The sequence below is a fragment of the Oryza glaberrima genome, chromosome 10, assembly GCF_000147395.1.
Source record: "Oryza glaberrima chromosome 10, OglaRS2, whole genome shotgun sequence".
NCBI classification, from domain to species: Eukaryota; Viridiplantae; Streptophyta; class Magnoliopsida; order Poales; family Poaceae; genus Oryza; species Oryza glaberrima.
The window spans coordinates 18804962-18824326 of record NC_068335.1 but is presented as its reverse complement, the minus strand read 5'-3'; the positions used below and the strand labels follow the sequence as shown (position 1 = coordinate 18824326).

The 19365-nt window shown below is 42.8% G+C and overlaps 4 protein-coding genes across 6 annotated transcripts; 1 reads left to right on the top strand and 3 right to left on the bottom strand.

The window, feature by feature from the left end:
* Positions 1–395: 395 nt before the first annotated feature.
* LOC127752914 (valine--tRNA ligase, mitochondrial 1-like) lies at positions 396–7848 on the bottom strand. The gene is made up of 21 exons (XM_052278357.1): positions 7469–7848; positions 6923–6970; positions 6752–6811; positions 6509–6678; positions 6295–6367; positions 6070–6135; positions 5896–5979; positions 5637–5714; positions 5459–5542; positions 5023–5102; positions 4816–4873; positions 4429–4731; positions 4133–4303; positions 3438–3628; positions 2937–3339; positions 2430–2681; positions 1852–2349; positions 1474–1571; positions 1231–1330; positions 847–992; positions 396–733 (listed from the first exon to the last, which is right to left on the bottom strand). The coding sequence occupies exons 1-21, from the start codon at positions 7493–7495 to the stop codon at positions 577–579; spliced, it is 3147 nt and encodes a 1048-aa protein (XP_052134317.1). The 5' UTR covers positions 7496–7848; the 3' UTR covers positions 396–576.
* Positions 7849–8480: 632 nt separating this feature from the next.
* Positions 8481–13730, bottom strand: LOC127752915 (pentatricopeptide repeat-containing protein At3g60050-like). Its single transcript, XM_052278358.1, has 3 exons — positions 11993–13730; positions 9447–10016; positions 8481–9312 (listed from the first exon to the last, which is right to left on the bottom strand). The coding sequence occupies exon 1, from the start codon at positions 13602–13604 to the stop codon at positions 12081–12083; it is 1524 nt and encodes a 507-aa protein (XP_052134318.1). The 5' UTR covers positions 13605–13730; the 3' UTR covers positions 8481–9312; positions 9447–10016; positions 11993–12080.
* LOC127752916 (heavy metal-associated isoprenylated plant protein 39-like) lies at positions 9619–10813 on the top strand. 3 transcript variants are annotated; one of them, XM_052278362.1, is made up of 3 exons: positions 9619–9767; positions 9858–9936; positions 10380–10813. In XM_052278362.1, the coding sequence occupies exons 1-3, from the start codon at positions 9759–9761 to the stop codon at positions 10607–10609; spliced, it is 318 nt and encodes a 105-aa protein (XP_052134322.1). In that variant the 5' UTR covers positions 9619–9758; the 3' UTR covers positions 10610–10813. The 3 variants fall into 3 exon arrangements, with proteins under 3 accessions (XP_052134322.1, XP_052134320.1, XP_052134319.1); XM_052278360.1 differs by having other exon boundaries at positions 9631–9767; positions 9855–9936; XM_052278359.1 differs by having other exon boundaries at positions 9759–9936.
* Positions 13731–15399: 1669 nt separating the features above from the next.
* On the bottom strand, positions 15400–17404 carry LOC127753008 (low-temperature-induced 65 kDa protein-like). The gene is made up of 4 exons (XM_052278461.1): positions 17275–17404; positions 16852–17163; positions 15878–16750; positions 15400–15765 (listed from the first exon to the last, which is right to left on the bottom strand). Exons 1-4 carry the CDS (start codon positions 17336–17338, stop codon positions 15674–15676), a joined length of 1341 nt encoding a protein of 446 aa, XP_052134421.1. The 5' UTR covers positions 17339–17404; the 3' UTR covers positions 15400–15673.
* Between the last annotated feature and the right edge of the window lie 1961 nt (positions 17405–19365).

Genomic DNA, 19365 nt, shown 5'->3' with positions numbered 1-19365 from the left:
ATAGAACTAATCTAGGGCTGTGTTTAGTTCACACCAAAATTAGAAGTTTGGTTGAAATTGGAATGATGTGACGGAAAAGTTGAAAGTTTATGTGTGTAAGATAGTTTTGATGTGATAGAAAAGTTGAAAGTTTGAAAAAAAAATTGAAACTAAACACGGCCTAGATGTCAGTATGGAACTAATCTGGATGTTTTGTTGTACTTAATATGAGTATATTAGTTTCCGACCATGAATAAATCCTGGTCTCTTGTTATACCTATTATAAATTTCTTTTGTTCTACCTATTATAAATTTTTTGTTATATCTATTATTTCCGGCCCGGAACGAATCCTGCCCGTGTAAACCTAGACCTAGTTTAAACAAAAGGTCAAGAGAAGGCCAAATTATGATGGACATCAACAGAAAATTTTCCTTTCATTCCTTTAAAATATAAAGAACGAATGGATTTACAAAGTGGAAGTGTTTCTTGATCCCTACAAGCTGAAAGCGAGCTTGCTTGAGTTCATAAAATATGCCAATCACCTACGTTCGTACAAGTCACAGTAGGTCATTAAAAAGCTATACATCAAAACCCTTTCAGTTGTTTGATTCTAGTTCACTTTCGGCTTCTCTAATGATCTCAAGTTCCTCCAGTAATGCAGCAATCTTTTTCATGTCCTCATCTTGCTTGCTCTGAGGAGCCTTCTCGCGATAGCCTGAGGCATTCATTTTCTGCGACAAGGTGTCGTGTTGCCTGCAATTACAGTGGGAAATAGAACGTCTTACCACTAACAAAACTACAAATTTCATTTATGTTCAAATTGGTTCGTTCAAATTTATGTTCAGATGGTTTAACAGGGCACTTACTTTTGAATCTCATCTCGCTTTTTCCTTAGCTTCTCACGCTCAGCTTCAGTGTTTAGAGCTCCTCGTAGCTGGAGGTATACGGATAGATCTTTGTTGACAATATTTGTGGCACAGTTGGGTGGAGTTGGATCATCCTCTGTCAGTATCTGCAAAAGTTCCCTTTGAATCAGTTTTTTCCCTCCTTTTTTTTGGCTTTTTAGGCATTTTAGACATAAAATATATTAGCAAAAATATAAGCACATCTGTAGACAAAACTCGAGTGAATTGAATTGAAATAGAAATAGAAATTATGCCATTATCCATCAAGAACAAGGCATTCATAAACAGTGACTTGAGGTGAGTGGCCGAGTTGAGAGAGCCAGAGAGGTATAAGACCGAGCAAACCTTAAGAGATGAAACAGAAGCAAGAGTTGAAATCTGCGCCTGGTAGCACTGAATAATGGCAGCAATGTCTACCCCACGGCAGAGCATAAAAGCAGGCCGTCTGTCCAGATGAAAATAGGGCAGAAGGTATTAGCTTCAAAATGAACAAATTCTTATGAATCAAAATAAGAATAAAACTATAAAAAGGAAGTGACAGTCTTGAAGCACACCAAAAGAATATACATCTGGTGAACATAAGCATACCTTTCATGTATATCTGTATGTGGCCGAAGAGATCTTAGCTTGTTCACAGAATCCAACACAGTCTCCATTTCATTTTCAACTTGATCATTTGTCCATTCCTGTCATCCGTCAAAAGAAAACCTCTAGTCAAAATAGGCATTGCAGAATTTTTTTTCATAGGATTGCAGAATTTCTTAAATCTATGGTCTCTCCAACTGAGGCAGACAATGCATTAATCATTTCTTCATCATTTTTACATATATTGATTATAGTGCTAGAATTTACAGTGGTTTGCTTTTAATCGTTATGTAATAGGACTCTACCATACTGATCTCTGAAAAGTTACAAGCTAGAAGAATTCATTTTTTTTTCCAAAGTCAGTACGAAGTATGTATTTACCTGAACAACTGAGGGGTACTCAGATATCATTATGGAATCTTTCCTACAAGCCTCTTTAGGCTGAGGAAGGCGCTGCCAAAGCTCCTCCGTTATGTAAGGCATGAACGGGTGGAGCAACCGCAAACCGGTATCCAGACATATCCATAATGTATCACGACAAGCACCTCTTTCAGATTCCAACTCTTGAGATTGATTGAAGTAAGGTTTTACGGCTTCTATAAATACATCGCAAAGTTGGTACTGCCACCAAGAGTACATAGACGATGTGGCCTCGGAGAATTTACATGCTTCCATCGATGAAACAGTCTTGCCAACAGCCTTGTTAAGTGCTGAGAGTATCCATTTGCAGAGAGGTGGCATAGAACACAACGCAATAGCCGCTGGTGGAGTGTAGTGATCTCCAAGCTTGTTCATGGCAAAACGGACGGCATTCCACAGTTTATTGCACCATTGTCTGTATCCGTGCACTCTCTTGATATCCAGATTTATTTTGTGAGACTGAACAAGACAAGAAATGTTACTACAAGAAATTTTTACTAACAGTAAAAAGAACAACAAAAGCTGGTGGGAAAATTTACCTGAGAAGTGTAGGAGATCAGGGCAAAACGAAGGGCATCAGTACCACACTCTGGAATGCCATTAGGGAAATCCTTCTTCTGATCTTCTTTCGCCTTTTCTAACTCACTTGGATCAAGATTGCCATGTTCCAACTTTTTCCCGAGATCTTCAAGTGATATACCATTTATTACATCAATGGGATCAATGACATTTCCTAGGCACTTCGCCATTTTGCGGCCATGTGGATCGCGGATAATTGGATGCAAGTAAACCTGAGACAGATAAGCAGTCATGAGTCACGGTTTAAAAATTACTAGTACTTGTGAAGTTTCTAACCGCGTGTTAATGATTGATTCATTTTTAGCATAGAAAAGTTAACATGATTCGACAAGGACCAAAAGCTAAGTTACCAAACTTAAAATGATATCAAATAATTTTAGAAGGCAATCATACTGAACTATCACTATCACTAGAATCTAACAGATTTGACCAAGAACTATTTAAGAATGAAATAACCTAAATATTACCTTCTGAAATGGCACATCACCACCAAGTAGCATTCCCATCATCACCATCCGTGCTACCCAAAAGAAGAGGATATCCAGTCCAGTTTCAAGTACAGAAGTAGGGTAGAATGAACTAAGATCAGCTGTGCTGTCTGGCCAACCAAGCACAGACAATGGGAAAAGACCAGATGAAAACCATGTATCCAGCACATCAGGATCTTGGTCTAACTTATAATTTTTCCCTGGATACCTCTGCTTTGCCTCCAGGATTGCATCACTTTCATTTCTTGCAATTATCCAGTGATCAATGTAAGAACCTATGTCTTTCTCCTCATCATCTTCTAGCGTTACATACCAAGCTGGTATACGGTGTCCCCACCAAAGCTGTCTTGAAATACACCAATCACGTATGTTTTCAAGCCATCTGTTACCACAGAACAGTAGAAGTGAATGGGTTATTCTACTATCCAATGTTGCGATTTACCAATTATGTTTTCCTAAAGAAAAGAAAATAGGATATACCTATACCAGTCTTGCTCGTATTGTATTGGAATGATCTCGATCCTTTTAGTTTTCACAGAATCAAGAGCTGCCTTTGCCATAGTACTACAATCGACAAACCATTGGGGCTTCATCATTGGCTCCACAATATCTTTAGTTCTTGAACAACGGCCCAAGCGCATCTTATTATTTTCTGTGCCTCTGTATAGACCCTTAATTGAAAAAGTGTAAATGATTGTAATTTGGCATTTCTTCTAAGACAATAGAATACAGGAAAGTACTGGTGGCACATGAAAGATAGTTAAGCAGGCAACAAGATGAAATTTCCAAATAAAACTAAAAGATTAATCAGTATGCCAACTCAAGAACAAAGCTGAATGGTATATTCATAGCTTAACCATACTCTAGATGCTTTCAGAACATAATAGCAACACTCAACAGTATCCCAATATCATAATGTTTTTCATAGAGAACAATAGTATTTCATTGTGAGAAACTAATAAAGTGACAAAGTGACAATACATCAATGCACCATTGAGAGAGAGAGAAAGAGAGAGAGAGAGAGAGAGAGAGAGAGAGAGAGAGAGAGAGAAGATAAATGTAAAATAAATTCCATAAAAAGCATGATAATAAACCATCTGAAATTGTAAGAGACTACAATACCATCGAGGAATTAATTAGAAAAGGAAATGGAAAACTAAATAATCTAATAATACCTTTGCCTTTAGTGCATCAATAATAGCAGCCCGAGCAGTGAAACGTGGCATTCCTTCAAATTGTGGACCTCCGTTTTCATTTATGTTCCCATCATCTGTGAAAATATTAATGAACTCAAGTTTATGTCGTTTGCCAGTGTTGAAGTCATCAAGATCATGAGCTGGCGTGATCTGTATGGAAACAACAGCAAAATAGAAAAAAGAAATAAGAGCTTGCTGATTGATGAATATAATCAATCCAGGTATGGAAAATAAAATTAAGATATACGAGACACTCCTTCAGTGAGTACACTTACCTTGACAGCTCCTGTACCAAAACTGGGATCCACTAACTTGGAGTCACAAATTATTTTGAGTTTCCGGCCATTAAAGGGATGGAGAGCATGTTTTCCATGCAAACGCTTGTATCTTTCATCCTGAGGATGAACAGCTATTGCAGTATCACCAAGCATTGTCTCTATTCTTGTTGTTGCAACGATAATTTCACCCAACCCTTCCTCTAGAGGATAAGCAAAATTTATTATAACACCGAACTGGACAAGAGTGCTACATCCAGGGACCTCTAACAAAGTCTCTTCTGTAAGTTCACAATAGTCAACCTGAAAAGTAGCGAGCAAAACATAAATATACAATCCTCCTCATCAACAAATCAAAATGTTAATCATATTAGAAGTATCGTATACCTCAATATCTGAAATTGCAGTACGAAGTGAGCAATCCCAGTTCACAATGCGATTATCCCTGCAAGTAAATCATACAGAATTAACAAAGTAAGATGTGCTGCAGTAAGAAAACATAAACTAAGAAACACACAATTCGAATAGAAAATTACTGAAGCAGAACAAATATAGAAAGTTAAACTACACATTCAACGATATTTTGACACTGACCTATATATTAGGCCTTCTTTGTGCAGTCTGATAAAAGCTTCTGTTACAGCTTTTGATCTCTTCTCATCCATTGTAAAACACTGAAACAAGTTGCAAGAAAATCAATACTATTTAACAACAAAGCAAAACAATATATGAATACATTTTATATACCCCAGGTATGGTTCAAGTTGCACAAAACTCAGAGTTTTGGCACATCGCACATAACCACAAATATTATGGTATTAAGATTTCACTAAACCACACCATTAACCAATTATAGGACCATAATGCCTTTGGTTATGTGCAACATGCCAAAAAACATGTGGTTTTGTGCAATCTGAACCATAATGTCTGGAGTTTTGTCATATTTATTCAACAAAATATATTGCTTAGATATAAATGGTGCTCTCCTCTGGCTGTCTACAACCTTAGGGGAAATCAAAACAAATTATACCTCGCGTGACCAATCAAGTGAGGCTCCAAGTGTACGTAATTGTTTCAATATGGTACCACCATGCTGATCTTTCCATTGGAGGACCTGCCAAGAAGATTGAAGAATGAAAAAAATAAATAAAAATGAAACTAACTGTGAAGTTAATACAATATGCAATAGGTAAGAAAAAAATGATTACCTCCAATAGAAATTTATCACGCCCCAGATCATGTCTTGACAGGTTTCTGTCACGCATAAGCCTTTTTTCCACAACCACCTGATATGAAGAGAAATTTTGTTACATAAAGCCTGCTACCCTTAAAAACTAAAACAGAAAGTTGGTTAACAATCAATGTGATGTTTCAGCAAAAGTCAATTTGTATTCAAGTTAACAATAATTCCTGTAGAGGTTATATGTTAGAAACAGATACCATATATATGTTATATGCATGACAGACCTGTGTAGCTATGCCAGCATGGTCCATTCCAGGAACCCACAAAGCGTTATAGCCCGACATCCTCCGCCAGCGAATCATAGCATCCTGAATTGTTCACGATGCAACAACCAAAAAGACATCAATACTGATGCTTATATGGCCAATGAATAAACAGGAGAATCAATCAATAAATACCTCAATTGCTACTGTAATCGCATGGCCTATATGAAGGACCCCAGTTACATTAGGAGGTGGCAAGATCTGGAAAAATAAACATTGCAAATGCAAAATGAGAAGTAGAAATAAAGCTTCAATTGTGTATTTCATATAGGACATACTACTCACACAGTAATCATGATAAAGTATTTATCCTGAATACAAATATATAATCATGCACTCTTTGCATTATGGTGGACTTACTATTACAAATGGTGGTTTAGAACTCGTCGCATCTGCTACAAAATATTGAGATGATTCCCACCAAGAATACCATCTACATGAAAACAACATACCGGAAAAAAGGACAGATAAGTGAGAAATTTCATGTTATGAATTCCTAAGGTTCTAACGATATGAAAGATATATCCTCATTGAAAATAAATTAAATCGAGGAATAAAGCAAGAGAGGCGGTACGATTTCTCAACAGCAGCTGGATTATATTGTTTGGCCATTTGAGAAGCAAGCAGCTTCTTCTGCCCAGCAGGAGTATCCGGGTCGACGAAATCCTCAGGATTCTCATCCGGTGTGCCTTTCTTCTTTTGTTTCTTGTCGCTCTTCTTTGTTTCATCAGATGCTGCTTGTGCCTGCAGACAACCACATCAATACAAAGAATTGACAGTAAAACACATTTATCTGAGCAGGGATTATTTTTAACACCTGTAGCCTAATCGCCTCCTTTTGCTTCGCCTTGAGCCTCTTCTCCTCCTTCTCTCTTGCCTATTACATACATAACACACTTATTCATACACCAAACAACTGGTGAACTGGACACGATTCCTTTGAATTGTTAACAGAAGTACATAACAGCAATCCTACTAGAGTGAGTACCTTCTGATCTTTCTTCAGCTTCCTTTCCAGCTCCTTCTCATCGAGTGGCTGCACCAAGCCACCAACACACAACATCATATCAAATGCATCAGACCAAAACAAAGAGCTGTTTTTGCTAGGAATTAACCAAAGCAGCGCAATGCTAACGCAGAAATACAGGCTACATTGTTTGTTTTTAATCTATTGTGTGTACTGTAGGTATTATTAATTAAGCCATTCAATCTTACTGCTTGCGTACCACACCAACGTGAACATATACGAGCACTCCCACAAGAAATTTCTAATCTAATATTCCCTCCATCCCAAAATGTTTAACACCGTTGACTTTTTTAAAAATGTTTGACCGTTCGTCTTATTTGAAAATTTTAAATAATTATTAATTCTTTTTCTATCATTTAATTTATTGTTAAATATACTTTTATGTATACATATAGTTCTACACATTTTATAAAATTTTTTGAATAAGACAAATGGTCAAACATGTTTAAAAAAGTCAACCGCGTCAAACATTTAGGGAAGGAGGGAGTATATTATACGAGCACTCACCTTCTCCATGGCGCCGGTGATAGTCATTGCCGCCGGAGCGAGATGGAAGCAGCCCCGCGCGTCGCCGGCCGGAGTGGCCTTCTCCCAAATTAATAGGGCGCTTCCAAGAGTCGGAAACGGAAGTATCAATTGGAATCGGATGACAAAGTGGTATTGACGGTTTTGTGATGGATGCAGGCATGATCACACTAATTAATTACCTTGCTTGATCGGAGTAGGCGGCGGAATCGATCGGGAAAGGGGTGTGTGTGGAGAAAAAGACACGGCGGCGTTGCCACCGGCGACGGCGACGACGGCGGCGGCGCTCCTCGCGACTCGCGGAGACGAAGGCCGCGCGGCTGCGGCTGCGGCTGCGAGGTAGGCTTTGGCTGGGATTGATATATCCGATCAGTATTTTTTTTTTTTGAGGGAAATCCGATCAGTAAATATAATGGTATGTTTGGTTTTCCCGAAAAGTAATCTACTTAGGTATTACCAAATTTTATAACGAGTTATTATTTTATAAATAAATAAATAAAAATACAAAGACATACTACGTATGATTTGAGTGAGACCTTACCATATTTTTGCAACTTTATAGGTGGACATTGTGGAAGTTACGAAAATGTGGCTTTTTTTTTTGTGGTTATAGACTTATTATAGGTGCATTTTTTTAAAAAACAAAACTCAACGCTGATGTGGCCTGTATTCCCTATAACCCCCACCATCTCGTAAATCAAAGAGTTGAGAACTTTGTTAGAGAGATTTTTTTTAAGTATCCTAGTGGAAACAAATAATTTGAGGTTATGCGTTAAAAGGTGCAAACAGAAAACTGATTATGCGGCAGAAAAGGCCCAACGAACCACCGCCTTATTTGCAAATTGCGTGTCTTCGGTCCGGTAAAACTTGGGAGCCAAGTTGGCTGGGGGGGCAAACTTGATAGCCAAGTTTTGCCTGCATTTCGAGTTGGTCAAAAATCTGTATTTCCAAAACTGCTAGTCTCACTTTCAGATCCGTAATGCTGGAGCAGAAATTTGCACCCGTCCATGAAGAGGTGTATTTGTCAAACCACATATACAGACATGTCGCCATGGAATTCGTACCGTTGAATCTTTCTTTGGCACTATAGTTTCACAAGATAAAATGAATGCAACGAGGAGACAATGACTGACTGACCTTGTATATCACCCCACTCATGAACTCGTGGTAGCCCAGCCCAGCCAGCAAAGCCCATCAGGTTCAAGAACAGGCCCACCAACAAAAACACGCCCGGCCCAATTGTGCACGTTCTCGTGTACTCAAGCCTGATAGGGATCAGTTGTGAGCTTCCATCCTTTTCACAAAACACTTTTAGTTTCAATCATGCGCTGTGCCAATACTGCCAAACACCAAAACCAAACAAACCAAATTCTTCTAGATCCTCCGGTAAAAGAAGCGAAGAAATTCCTCTGGATCATGTCACTCACACGGTCGCATGTCTGCTCGATGCTCCTGAGCCTCACTGCCCCACTACCAACCAACGTTGAGACTTGAGAGGCGAACAGCCCTGCCATTTTTCTTCCAACCTCCAAGCCGCTGCAACCTTCTCGTCCTTTTGTATTCAGTGATTATAATGATAGCGATATTATGGTAGATGATCCTCACCCGCTTTTGCCGCTTTACTAGAGATGTCTGGACGTCGTCGCCACCACGCCGCCGCCGTCCCGTCACTAGCTGCCGCCCCCGCACTCTCACGCCAGTCCACCACCACTTCTCTCCATGGACAGAATCCCGTCGTCTCGCGTCAGTGCGCGCCGGGTGCCGGAGTGGCGGTTGGCACTGACCCGTCCCACGGTCGCACCAGGACACTGACCGACCCTGCAATCCTACGTAGCAAAGGCATGTTCAGGAATGGATGGAAAGGGACATCACAACAATTTTGATCAGAAAGAAAAGCCAGGGATGAGTGAACCAATTGAAACTGGCAGCGACCGAAAGAGTTGAAAGTATTTTTGCGTACCTCATCTCCAACGCATCAGATATCGACGAGACGGACGGATGAATAAACTGGTCACTTGCAGCAAACAGAAACTGGCCTGGCTTGGCTGCTGACTCATCGCCAAACACCAATTGGGTGGAGAAAGAGAAATAAATACCAGTGCTGAATGGAATTGGTGATATGGTTTCTTCCAGAATAGTGACAGCACACTTGCACCCTTTGCATATAAAGGTGCCCGGCCGGTGCCATCACCAGCCTTGGTTTCTTCTCATTGTTCATACCTCAGCAGAACATTAAGCCTTTCCCCTCCTCCACTCCATTCACAGCTTCCAGATGGCTCAGGTAAGCAAGTGCAACTCTTGTTTATGGTTCAATTCCCTGATTCCTTCGGCGGTTCACGCCTTCGTGTCGTCGGATGATAACTCTCAGCAGAAGGTGGTGGTGAGGGTTCCAACCATGACCGACGACAAGATTAAGCAGAAAGCCATTGAAGCCGTTGCAGACATCTACGGTAACATTCTGTACCATCCCCTTTCTTCTTTGGCTGCTGAAACTTGAAAAATATGTTTTGATCTCTGATTCAAAAAACATCTGCAAATCACATTTGGAAGCATTAGCATGGTTTTAGGCAGAGGTTTGATAAGAGATATCATGTAAGGTGGAAATTGTTTGTTACATCACATAACACAATGAAGATGACGATCGATGATATAGTTAGGCATACGGAATGATTTCCCCCCTATGTATGGGATTATTAATATGTGCTGTTTGCGGTGAACAACTGTACATTAGTTTCTAAAGGTTAGACAAAAGAACTGGATGCTCCACATCATGTATTATCAGCTGAACATGTAATGATGCAAGATTGGATCTTCAAAGAAGTATTTTGTAAGATAAACTATTACTGTGTCAACAAGAAAATCTAATGCATTACACACCTCATTTCATGTACAGGTATCGATTCCATAGCTGCAGATTTAAAGGACAATAAGATGACCATCATCGGTGAAATGGACACAGTGGCAATTGCAAAGAAGTTAAAGAAGATTGGGAAGATTGACATTGTGTCTGTTGGACCTGCAAAAGAAGAGAAGAAGGAAGAAAAGAAAGAGGAGAAGAAAGAAGAGAAGAAGGAAGAGAAGAAGGAGGAGAAGAAAGAGGAAAAGAAAGAAGAGAAGAAATGATAAAATTATGAAATATATAACACCATTGCATAGTGTCTCTCCCATCTGCAAGTGAAATAGCCAATACCTTGGACTTTTGATCGATGTTTTATGTGAAATTACTCTGTACCATAATACTGTAAAGAACATATTGGTACACGTAAGTAATATTGCTTACAGTTACAAAAAAAAATTACAACCTGTCAATTGCTCTATTAACATCAACACGCAGTAACTCAGCAATTTGTCTTCACATATGACAATATCATCAACTTTAATGCTTTATGTTTATGATGCCAAAGTCAATTTGGCAACTAAAAGAACTTAGAGAACATTGCTAATTTGATGAATCTTTGCAGGCCTGTACCTATCGTATTGATTAATTCAAATATTTTTTTCCAACAAAAAATAATGGATGACCAGAGTCAGAGATACCAAGGTTGAAACTGACTTAAACAATATTTAATATCCCCTCCAGTAAAAGATAGTGGTGATTCAGGCCAGGGTAGATGCAACCAAACATTAAGAGCTTAACAATCGCTATCTCTATAAATACTTAAACTGGACATGCGAAAATGGTGTGTGTATATTTTGCTTAAATATTTCTATTTTATATAGCATTTTACCATGTGTATAATATATCACAATAGATATTAGAAGTTGTGGCTGTGTTTGGAGACTTTGTCGCTGCCAAAAATGTCACTTATTTGTGACTGGAGGCAGTCTTAACGGTGTGTTAATTTGTTGCTATCTTTTTAAGACACTGAGAATTTTTAATCATACATTACATAAATGCATAATGATAAAAGCAATCTGTGACGAGAGATGCTAATGACCTAAAGAGCATCATTAAGGGACAAGATTGCATAGGCTTTTCATCTCTTAGTGCTGCAAGATAATGCACAATGTTTATATGGATCTTATCTGATCTATGACATATAATCCACTAAGCTAAGCCTATGCTAGGGTTGGCAGAAATGAGAATTGAGAGAAATACGGTGTGCTTTGCATCCAACCGAATCAAAAGCCTAAGTTCTGTTGTAATTTAGCAAAATGATATGCCCCATATTTTGTTGAGCATAAGTTCTTGGCACTGTAAAAAGTATATTGAAAACAAAAGATTGGATGTAATCTGGTTCAGGAGACCAGATGTGGAAGTAAATCAAATATTGTGTACTACATTGCAACAGAACTAAGGTTGGGTTTCCTATTTAGGACTAGTAAATCAGGGTTGAACTCCTCCATCATGAGTCGGTTAGGATTTAGGACACGCCAGGCCACCCCATCCTATCCCATTCCATTAGTGTGTAAAACAGTTTAAGTATACAGTGTTGCATTTCTGTACTGAATAAATAGATAAGGAACCCTATGTGCTAGAGTAACAGTTAGAGTGCGAATGGTTACCTCACAAAGTACTCCCTTATGATCCATCTTTCCAAGTTGGAAACAATACAACAAAATTACAATGTAACTGACTATGGGGCCTCACATATCAGCATCTTCTATATCTCCTGAACCTTGACAATAAATGAAGATAATGACCCTTATTTGTCATGTACTGAATGATATTGTTAGCTTCAGAATCCTTCCCAGCATTTCGCAACCTACTCACTAGAGTACTATACACTGTAAAGTTTGGAGTGCATCCTCGCGACTCCATGTCCTTCAGCAGAGAGCATGCTTTATCAAATTCTCCTACTATGCAAAGTCCGCATATCATGGAATTGTATGTGTACACATTCGGAAGCTGCCCTCTCAGCAACATATCATCGAAGAACTTCTGGGCTTCATCGAATTCCCCAGCTGCCACATAACCTGTGATCATAACTGTGTAGCAAACAACATCTGGTTGACACCCTTTCTTGACCATCTCATCGAAGAAATACTTGCAAGCTTCTAGGTTGCCAGCACGGCTGAGACCATCTATCAAGTTTGTGAAATGGAGCACAGTCGGTACACAGCCAACATCGCTCATATAGTTCAGTAAATTGAGAGCAGCAAGTGGTTTGTCTCCTTTACCAAGCACATGAAGCAAAAGATTGTATGTATAGAGGTCAGGTGCAAGCCCATTTTTTCCCATCTCATCAAGCAACTTATGGAACTGATCCAATTTCCCGAGCATATACTTGGCACGCATCACCACGTTGTATGTCAAAACATCAGGTGAGTGCCCCTCGGCGATCATTTTCTGGTGAACCCACTCAATCAACGAATACTGCTCTATGGTCAGCAGAGTGTGCAGTATCGCATTGAATGAATTCCTAAATGGGCGATAATTGAAATTACTTGACTTGATGAACCTCTCCACCAGCCTCCGCCTCAATCCAGCCCGCCCCGATGTGCATACCAAGAGGTGGAACGTCCGGGAAGACACAGGCAGCCCCTTATCTGTCATATCCTCAAGCAGCCGCCACATCGCCTTGAGCTCCCCACACTCCGCAAAGATCTTCAAGATGAGGTTGTACATGCTCGTGCCGTGCCGGTACCCCTCCTGGTCCTCCGCCCACAGGAAGAACTTGTACGCCAGCCTCGGGTACCTAGCACGGTTCACGCCATCGATCGAGACAACAAATTTGAGCAGCACTTCCCTCACAAGGGCATTGGACACCCTCGGGCGCATTTCGTCGAGCGCCTGGCGGGTGTTGAACCCCGGGCCATCCTGAAGCAGGATCTTGACAATCCTATCCGCCTTCAACCTCAGCTCCTCAAAGAACCTCCTCCTGGAACCGGACCCCGCGCCAGGGGACAAGTTTTCGCCATCATCGTCGTCGGTCTCAGCCCGGCCGGGCGGCGTCGGCAGCCGGAGCAGCACTTCCTGCGGGACGCGTCCGCCATCCAACCCTCCCTCCTCCTCCTCCTCCCCCCTTCCAATGCGAACGTCACCACCACCACTCTCCCTAGCTCCAGGCCCCTCGCCCCCGCTCCGGCTCCCCGCGTGGACTCCGCAGAGCCGCCTGCGCGGCCAGAGGCGGGCGGAGAGCGTCCGCAACGCGGGCGGGCGAGCGCCCGGGTTCATTGCGAGGGAGCGCTCAGGGGCTCGCGTGAACGCATCTCGCGCGAGCCACGGCGGGGTGGTGGTCGGCGAGCTCGGGCACGGTGGTGGTGGCGGCGGCAATGGCGGGCGGCGGCGCGAAGAGGGAGTTTGGCGAGAGGTGGCTGCCGCGACTGCGAGGGATGGAAATTTTCGGCTTCGGCACCGCCGGCGCCGTACTGGGCCGCTACTGGAAGCGAATCGATTTTTTGTCTGGGCCGAAATGGTATCTTGTGTTGGGCTACGAGGCCCATGTTTGGGTAGTTTTCACAATTAAGCCCTTTTAGAAAACACTTTTACAAAAAAAAAAAAAGAAATATCTTAGGCTGGGTTGGACAAAACATGTTGGGACCTTAATCCTACGCGCACGCGAACGAAACAACTTATTTGTACATGATTAATTTAATACTGTATTAACTAAAATAAACTTAAAAATTAGATTAATATGTTTTTAAGGCAACATTTCTATATGATGCTTGTATTGCCAGCCTTCATCGGCTCCGAGGTGTGGCCGGGTGAGCAGTCTGCGGAACGTTTCACTGCTTGGCCTCCTGGGTTTCTGAGTGCTAGCGAACCTCCTTATAAGTAGCAGTTCAAGAAGTATATGCGCGTGGAAAAACGAAAGGTAGAAGTTGAAAATGGTGAGGAAATAAATTAGCCTAGTACTATAACTCTTTACATAAATAAAAGTTTTGACACGTAACAATAAACATAGTATTATTATGATTCTAAAGTTTCATAAAACCACGTCATCGACTAATTCTTTTTTCCATCCACCATAAGCTCTAAAGTTAAATTAAATTTATGAATTCTTTCAATTCATTGTAAGCCTTAGCCACTTAAGATAATCATTTTATTATTATTTTGGCCACAGTAACAAGGTAAGCATTTCATTTATTATCTGTGCTATTTGCTATAGTAGTAACTCAAAGTCCCAAAAAAGAAGAGGAAAAATTGGGTCTCGCAAAATAGTTAACAATATGGTTTTATGAAACTAATTATAGGACTTCAATATCGATCTGGAATTATGTATCGGATGTTAAAATTCACTTGTAGGATTATTTATTGTAAAGAGACGCAGTAAAGAAGGTTGTTTCCAAAATCATGGGGTCAGACAGTCAACCACCCAAGTGTCTCGACTCCCATACAGGCACACGGCTCTAGCTTCGTCCTGCCACTTTGGACCAAACGTCCAAATCCAAATCATTCCTGCTTCATATTCAGGCCATGCATCAGCAGGAAGAACCCGGAGATGTTGGTAGTCAATTACTCAATCGTCCGGTGATCTAACACGATATCGTTGTCGCACTCGCACCTCGAAATATTCATGGCACTTGTAAGCTACTTCCTCCGTTTCACGAAAATCACTCTAGCATTTTCTACATTCATATTCTACATTCATCAATATAAATGTAGGAAGTGCTAAAATAATTTCCACGGTAAAACGGAGGGGTGATGAATATAAGAAGGGCTAGAATGACTTGATGAATATGAAAAGTACTAGAATGATTTACCTTGTGAAACGGAGGGAGGAAGTAGTCATCTGTTACATTTGGCAATTTCGGCGTGCACCTTGATTTTGATTAGCTGTTCACAGTTTCTTTCACACACACAATGCATGGAGATGACCGGTCTGAATCGCTCGGAAGAGAAGCAAAAGGGGACATTAACGTCAATGAACTTCTGGGCGCCACTCAGCAGGTGAAAAATAGCTAGCTGCAAAGATTGGAAATTTCCCAGTGTGTTTTCTGAAGAACTTTCATCAGTGATCAGGAAGAAAACGGTGAACACTTTTGTACTAGCAATTAGTTGAAACAAACAGTGTGTATCACAAGTCCACAAACCATTACAAGTTTCAACTGAACTTGGCCATTTTCAAAACGGGCTTGCTTACATACACACAGAAGACATCAAAAAACAAAAACTGCACATCGACACAAAAGCCGTACATAACGGCTTATTATTCCAAGCACACTGACACACTTTTCTTACACTTACACGTGTATACGTGGCAACATACAGACACACACGAGAGGATCCATTTCTACAACGCTTCATGTCATGCTTACGTTCGGCTGACGTTGGGTCTCGCCGATCTCCTCCCCGCGAATCACCGGCGCCGCTTCCACCTCCGCGCCATTCGCCTCTGCAAAAAAAAATCACACGAAAAAGAGAAAAAAAAAAACGAACTCGATCATCAGCTCATGATCCGGCTGCGAAAATGGCAAGTGAAATTTGAGATGTTTGTGTTTATGTACCTGTGGTGGTGGTGGGCTGCACGGTGTCGGAGACACGGGTGCCGCCGGTGAGCGACGTGACGGCGTCGCGCGCCTTGGCGAGCACCTGCGCGGGCGCCTCTCGCACCTTGGCGATCGTGTCGCCCGGCGCCGCCGGCGCCACGGCCGGAACGCGCTGCGCCATGTCGTCCTTGCGCCGCTGCACCGCGCCGGAGATGGCCTCGCTGAGCGCGCGGTCCTCGTCGCCAGGGCGGAGCTTGTCGGCGATGTAGCCGGTGACTGTTACCCCCTTGTCCTGCTGCTGCTGCCCCCCGGTCGCCGGCTCGCCGGAGGCGAGGGTGGTGGAGGCGTCGACGTCGTCCTGCGACTGTGAGCCGGCGGCGCCGCCGGCGACGCCTGGTGTGGCGGTGCCGGCCGACTGCGTCACCTGCTGCACCTTGCCGGCCACGACCGTCCCGACGCCGGCGACCTTCTCGTACACCGTGGTGGCCAGCTTCTTGCCGTACTCCGTGGTGCCCGCCGCCGCCGACTTGATCTTGTCGGTGTACGTCGCGCCGGGCGTCGCGCCTGCAGCTGCGCTGTCGGGCGTCGCGTCCTTCCACTCCTCACCGGCGGTGGCGGCGTCCGACACCGGCATTGGGTCGTTCTGCACGTCGGCGTCCGGCTTCCCGGCCGCGCCGACGTGCTTCGGGTCGTCGGAGACGCTCATCGACTCGAAGGCGCGGACGACGGGCGTCGTGCCGATGTCCTCCCCCTCCCGCGGCACGCGCGTCGTGGAGCGCGGCGCCGCCGGGTCCTCGACGACGGGGCCGCCGAGGTCGCCGAGCCGCACCCTCGGCGCGCCGCCGTCGCCCTCCACCTCCTGCACCGACGGGATCCTCGCCGAGTCGTACACTGCAACCAACCAAACAAGTTCTCAAAACCTGACAACGACGACGACGGCGGCGGCGGCGGCACCGCACGCAGGGAGAGAGATCAACGGAGCAGGAGCTTACTCGGCGCGCCATGGACCTCGGGATCGGACTCCATGGCGACGGGCTTGTCCTCCTCGACGTCCTCCTGGTACCCGCGCTGGTCCACGTCACCCATCCTCTGCGCCGCCACATCGTCCTCGCCCTCCTCGCTGCTGCTACTGCTTCCGCTAGCGCGCTCGCCGCCGTTGTTCCCGCCGTGGCCGCCGCCGCCGCCGCCGGCGATGGTGTTCTTGATCTTCTTGACCTTCTCCTTCACCTTTTTGAGCACCGGCTTGTGCTGCTTCTCCTCCCCACGGTGCATCTGCCCCTGTCCCCCCTCCTCCTCCGCCGCCGCTGCAACAAACACCCCCACCATTAATCACCAACCTCGCCGTCGCCGCCGCCGCCGCCGCCGACGGCGTCGTACACAGTGATCAAATCAATCACACACACACGCAAACTCACCGACGTTGCGGAGGCCGACGTCCTCGGGGACGTGCTTGGTCGTGAGCATGGCCGGCGCGTCCATTGTTTCTCAAGCTGATGTGTTGATCGGATTTGCGAGGTGGAAGAAGAAGACGAAGAGGTGATGAGGTGCGGCAATGGCGGAGGAGAGGAGGATATAGGAGGAGGAGGTGAGATGGGCGGGTGCCACGTGGACGCACACGTGGGGGTTGGGCGGGGAGGAAGGGAGGGACGCGTGGCAGTGGCAGTGTCGCCGGAGAAGAAAGAAGCGACTCGAAGGTGTCCACCTATAGTATCCGGGATGGACGCCGACGAGGAATGATTTGATCGGAATTTGATAAAAATTGACGATAATTTCATCGAAGTCCGTTGTCATGTGGCAGCGCGATCTTTGGACGCGTCCATTTTTGAGCCACTTTGGTCGGTGCTTTCTTTTTTTCGCTAGAGAAAAGGGAAGAAAGTAATGCGTTGGATTTTTTTTTTAGAAAAAAGGATTTGTCGTTTGGATGAATAAACCACGGGACAGTATATTTGGACGCGTATATATAGAACTGGAACTGCTCGTGCTTTATTCACACAGAAAGGAGAACATATGTTTCTTTTTTCAAAAAAGCATTTCCGTGTTAGTTTTCGGAAGTAGCTATATAACATATCAGTTCTTTAAGATAAAAATATTTCAAATATAACTATAGCATAATTACGGTGTAATTACAATATTTACATGCATACATCCAGCAAGAATCTCTCGCTAGAATAAATCATTAAGCTTATCTAATGGTCCAAACTGTTATCATATTTTTGAGCAAATTCCTAATTTTCTGCACTTTTTTTAAGTTTTTAGCAAATACGTAAGGTCTGTTTAGATTGTAGCCAAAATAAACCTTATAAAATTTTGGCAACAATTTAGCAATATTGCCAAGTTTTGACAGGATTTCTTATGTATTTACTAGTAAAAAACTTAATGGATACGTATATTTATCAACTTTAAAAAAATGGTATGGTCTGAAATGGTATCAACATGAACAACCGGTAGTTTTTCTGTAATTTTTGGGTTTCTGTAATTATTTTGGGCCGGTCACCTGCATGAATGTTCATTCATCAGGATGGGCCTCTGAGCACCGGTCTGCTTTGGAGTGGCCCATTTATGGGCCGGCCCATGCATTCTGCTGCGGCTGGCCCGAGGTGGCCCACCCCACCGTTGGGCCACCCAGTGCAGCCAGGCTTCCTAACGTGGGCTGCATGAGCCGGGCCTGCCGGTGTAGACTTTCTCCGGCCGGTTTCACTTCTTGATTTGATCATTTCTTCTGGAAAAAGGCTATAAATATGAAATTCTTTCTACTAAACTCTTATCAAACTGTGAGTATATATAGATTTTCTGTAACTCTCGTCTAGTTAAATCAAACAGTTCAGATTATTGTTTGTAAGGATTTTGCAAGTATTTCACTTTTAAGTACGTGTAGCAGCGCTCTTATTCTTTCTGTGGCAAGTGGCAACCGTGTCTATTATGTCATGATAAATCGAGTTTAGTTTCGGTCGACTCACCATTGAATAACTATGTCTTTTAAACCACTTGCCTATCTGATAAATCGAATAACTAGATTAAAGCTCATGGACTATACGGCAGTCAAACACATGAACAGAAATTTCGATGGCATTTAGTTAGCGGGGGATGTGTTTTACACGCTTTGCTAATTAAGAACAAAACAATACGTGGCTGACAGTGGCATTTGATTATTTCTTTTCTCTGGAAACAAACAAAACGCAACTTGAATTTATCAGTTTATGTGAAGCACCATTCATGCGGCGGGGAATCGGGCACGTACAGCTTCATTCGTCAGGGTTTGAATCTTAGTGACAAAAATAATTATGGTTACATAATAGTATGTATTACGAATGATTTTATAATTTTTAAGGCGGTACAAAAAATATACTGTAAATTTTGGTACCTCCGATAAATAAAAATTTAGATTAAAGATTTTGGTACATCTCAAATATTATAAAATTTCTCATGTTTTATTAGTTATTGCAAAGACTGAAAGCTTTAAATTTTTTTTAAAAAAAATCAGTTTCCACGAATGGACAAATCCAAAT

Coding starts and splice junctions, on each gene's coding strand:
- LOC127752914 (XM_052278357.1), bottom strand. CDS start 7,495: ATGACTATCACCGGCGCCATGGAGAAG. Junction 5,543..5,636: donor GTGATAAATTTCTATTGGAG/GTAATCATTTTT, acceptor TCTTCTTGGCAG/GTCCTCCAATGGAAAGATCA. Junction 1,331..1,473: donor CATACAGATATACATGAAAG/GTATGCTTATGT, acceptor TCATCTGGACAG/ACGGCCTGCTTTTATGCTCT.
- LOC127752916 (XM_052278359.1), top strand. CDS start 9,759: ATGGCTCAGGTAAGCAAGTGCAACTCTTGTTTATGGTTCAATTCCCTG. Junction 9,937..10,379: donor AGCCGTTGCAGACATCTACG/GTAACATTCTGT, acceptor TTTCATGTACAG/GTATCGATTCCATAGCTGCA.
- LOC127752915 (XM_052278358.1), bottom strand. CDS start 13,604: ATGAACCCGGGCGCTCGCCCGCCCGCGTTGCGGACGCTCTCCGCCCGC.
- LOC127753008 (XM_052278461.1), bottom strand. CDS start 17,338: ATGGACGCGCCGGCCATGCTCACGACCAAGCACGTCCCCGAGGACGTC. Junction 16,751..16,851: donor CGAGGTCCATGGCGCGCCGA/GTAAGCTCCTGC, acceptor GGTTGGTTGCAG/TGTACGACTCGGCGAGGATC. Junction 15,766..15,877: donor GCAGCCCACCACCACCACAG/GTACATAAACAC, acceptor TTTTTTTTGCAG/AGGCGAATGGCGCGGAGGTG.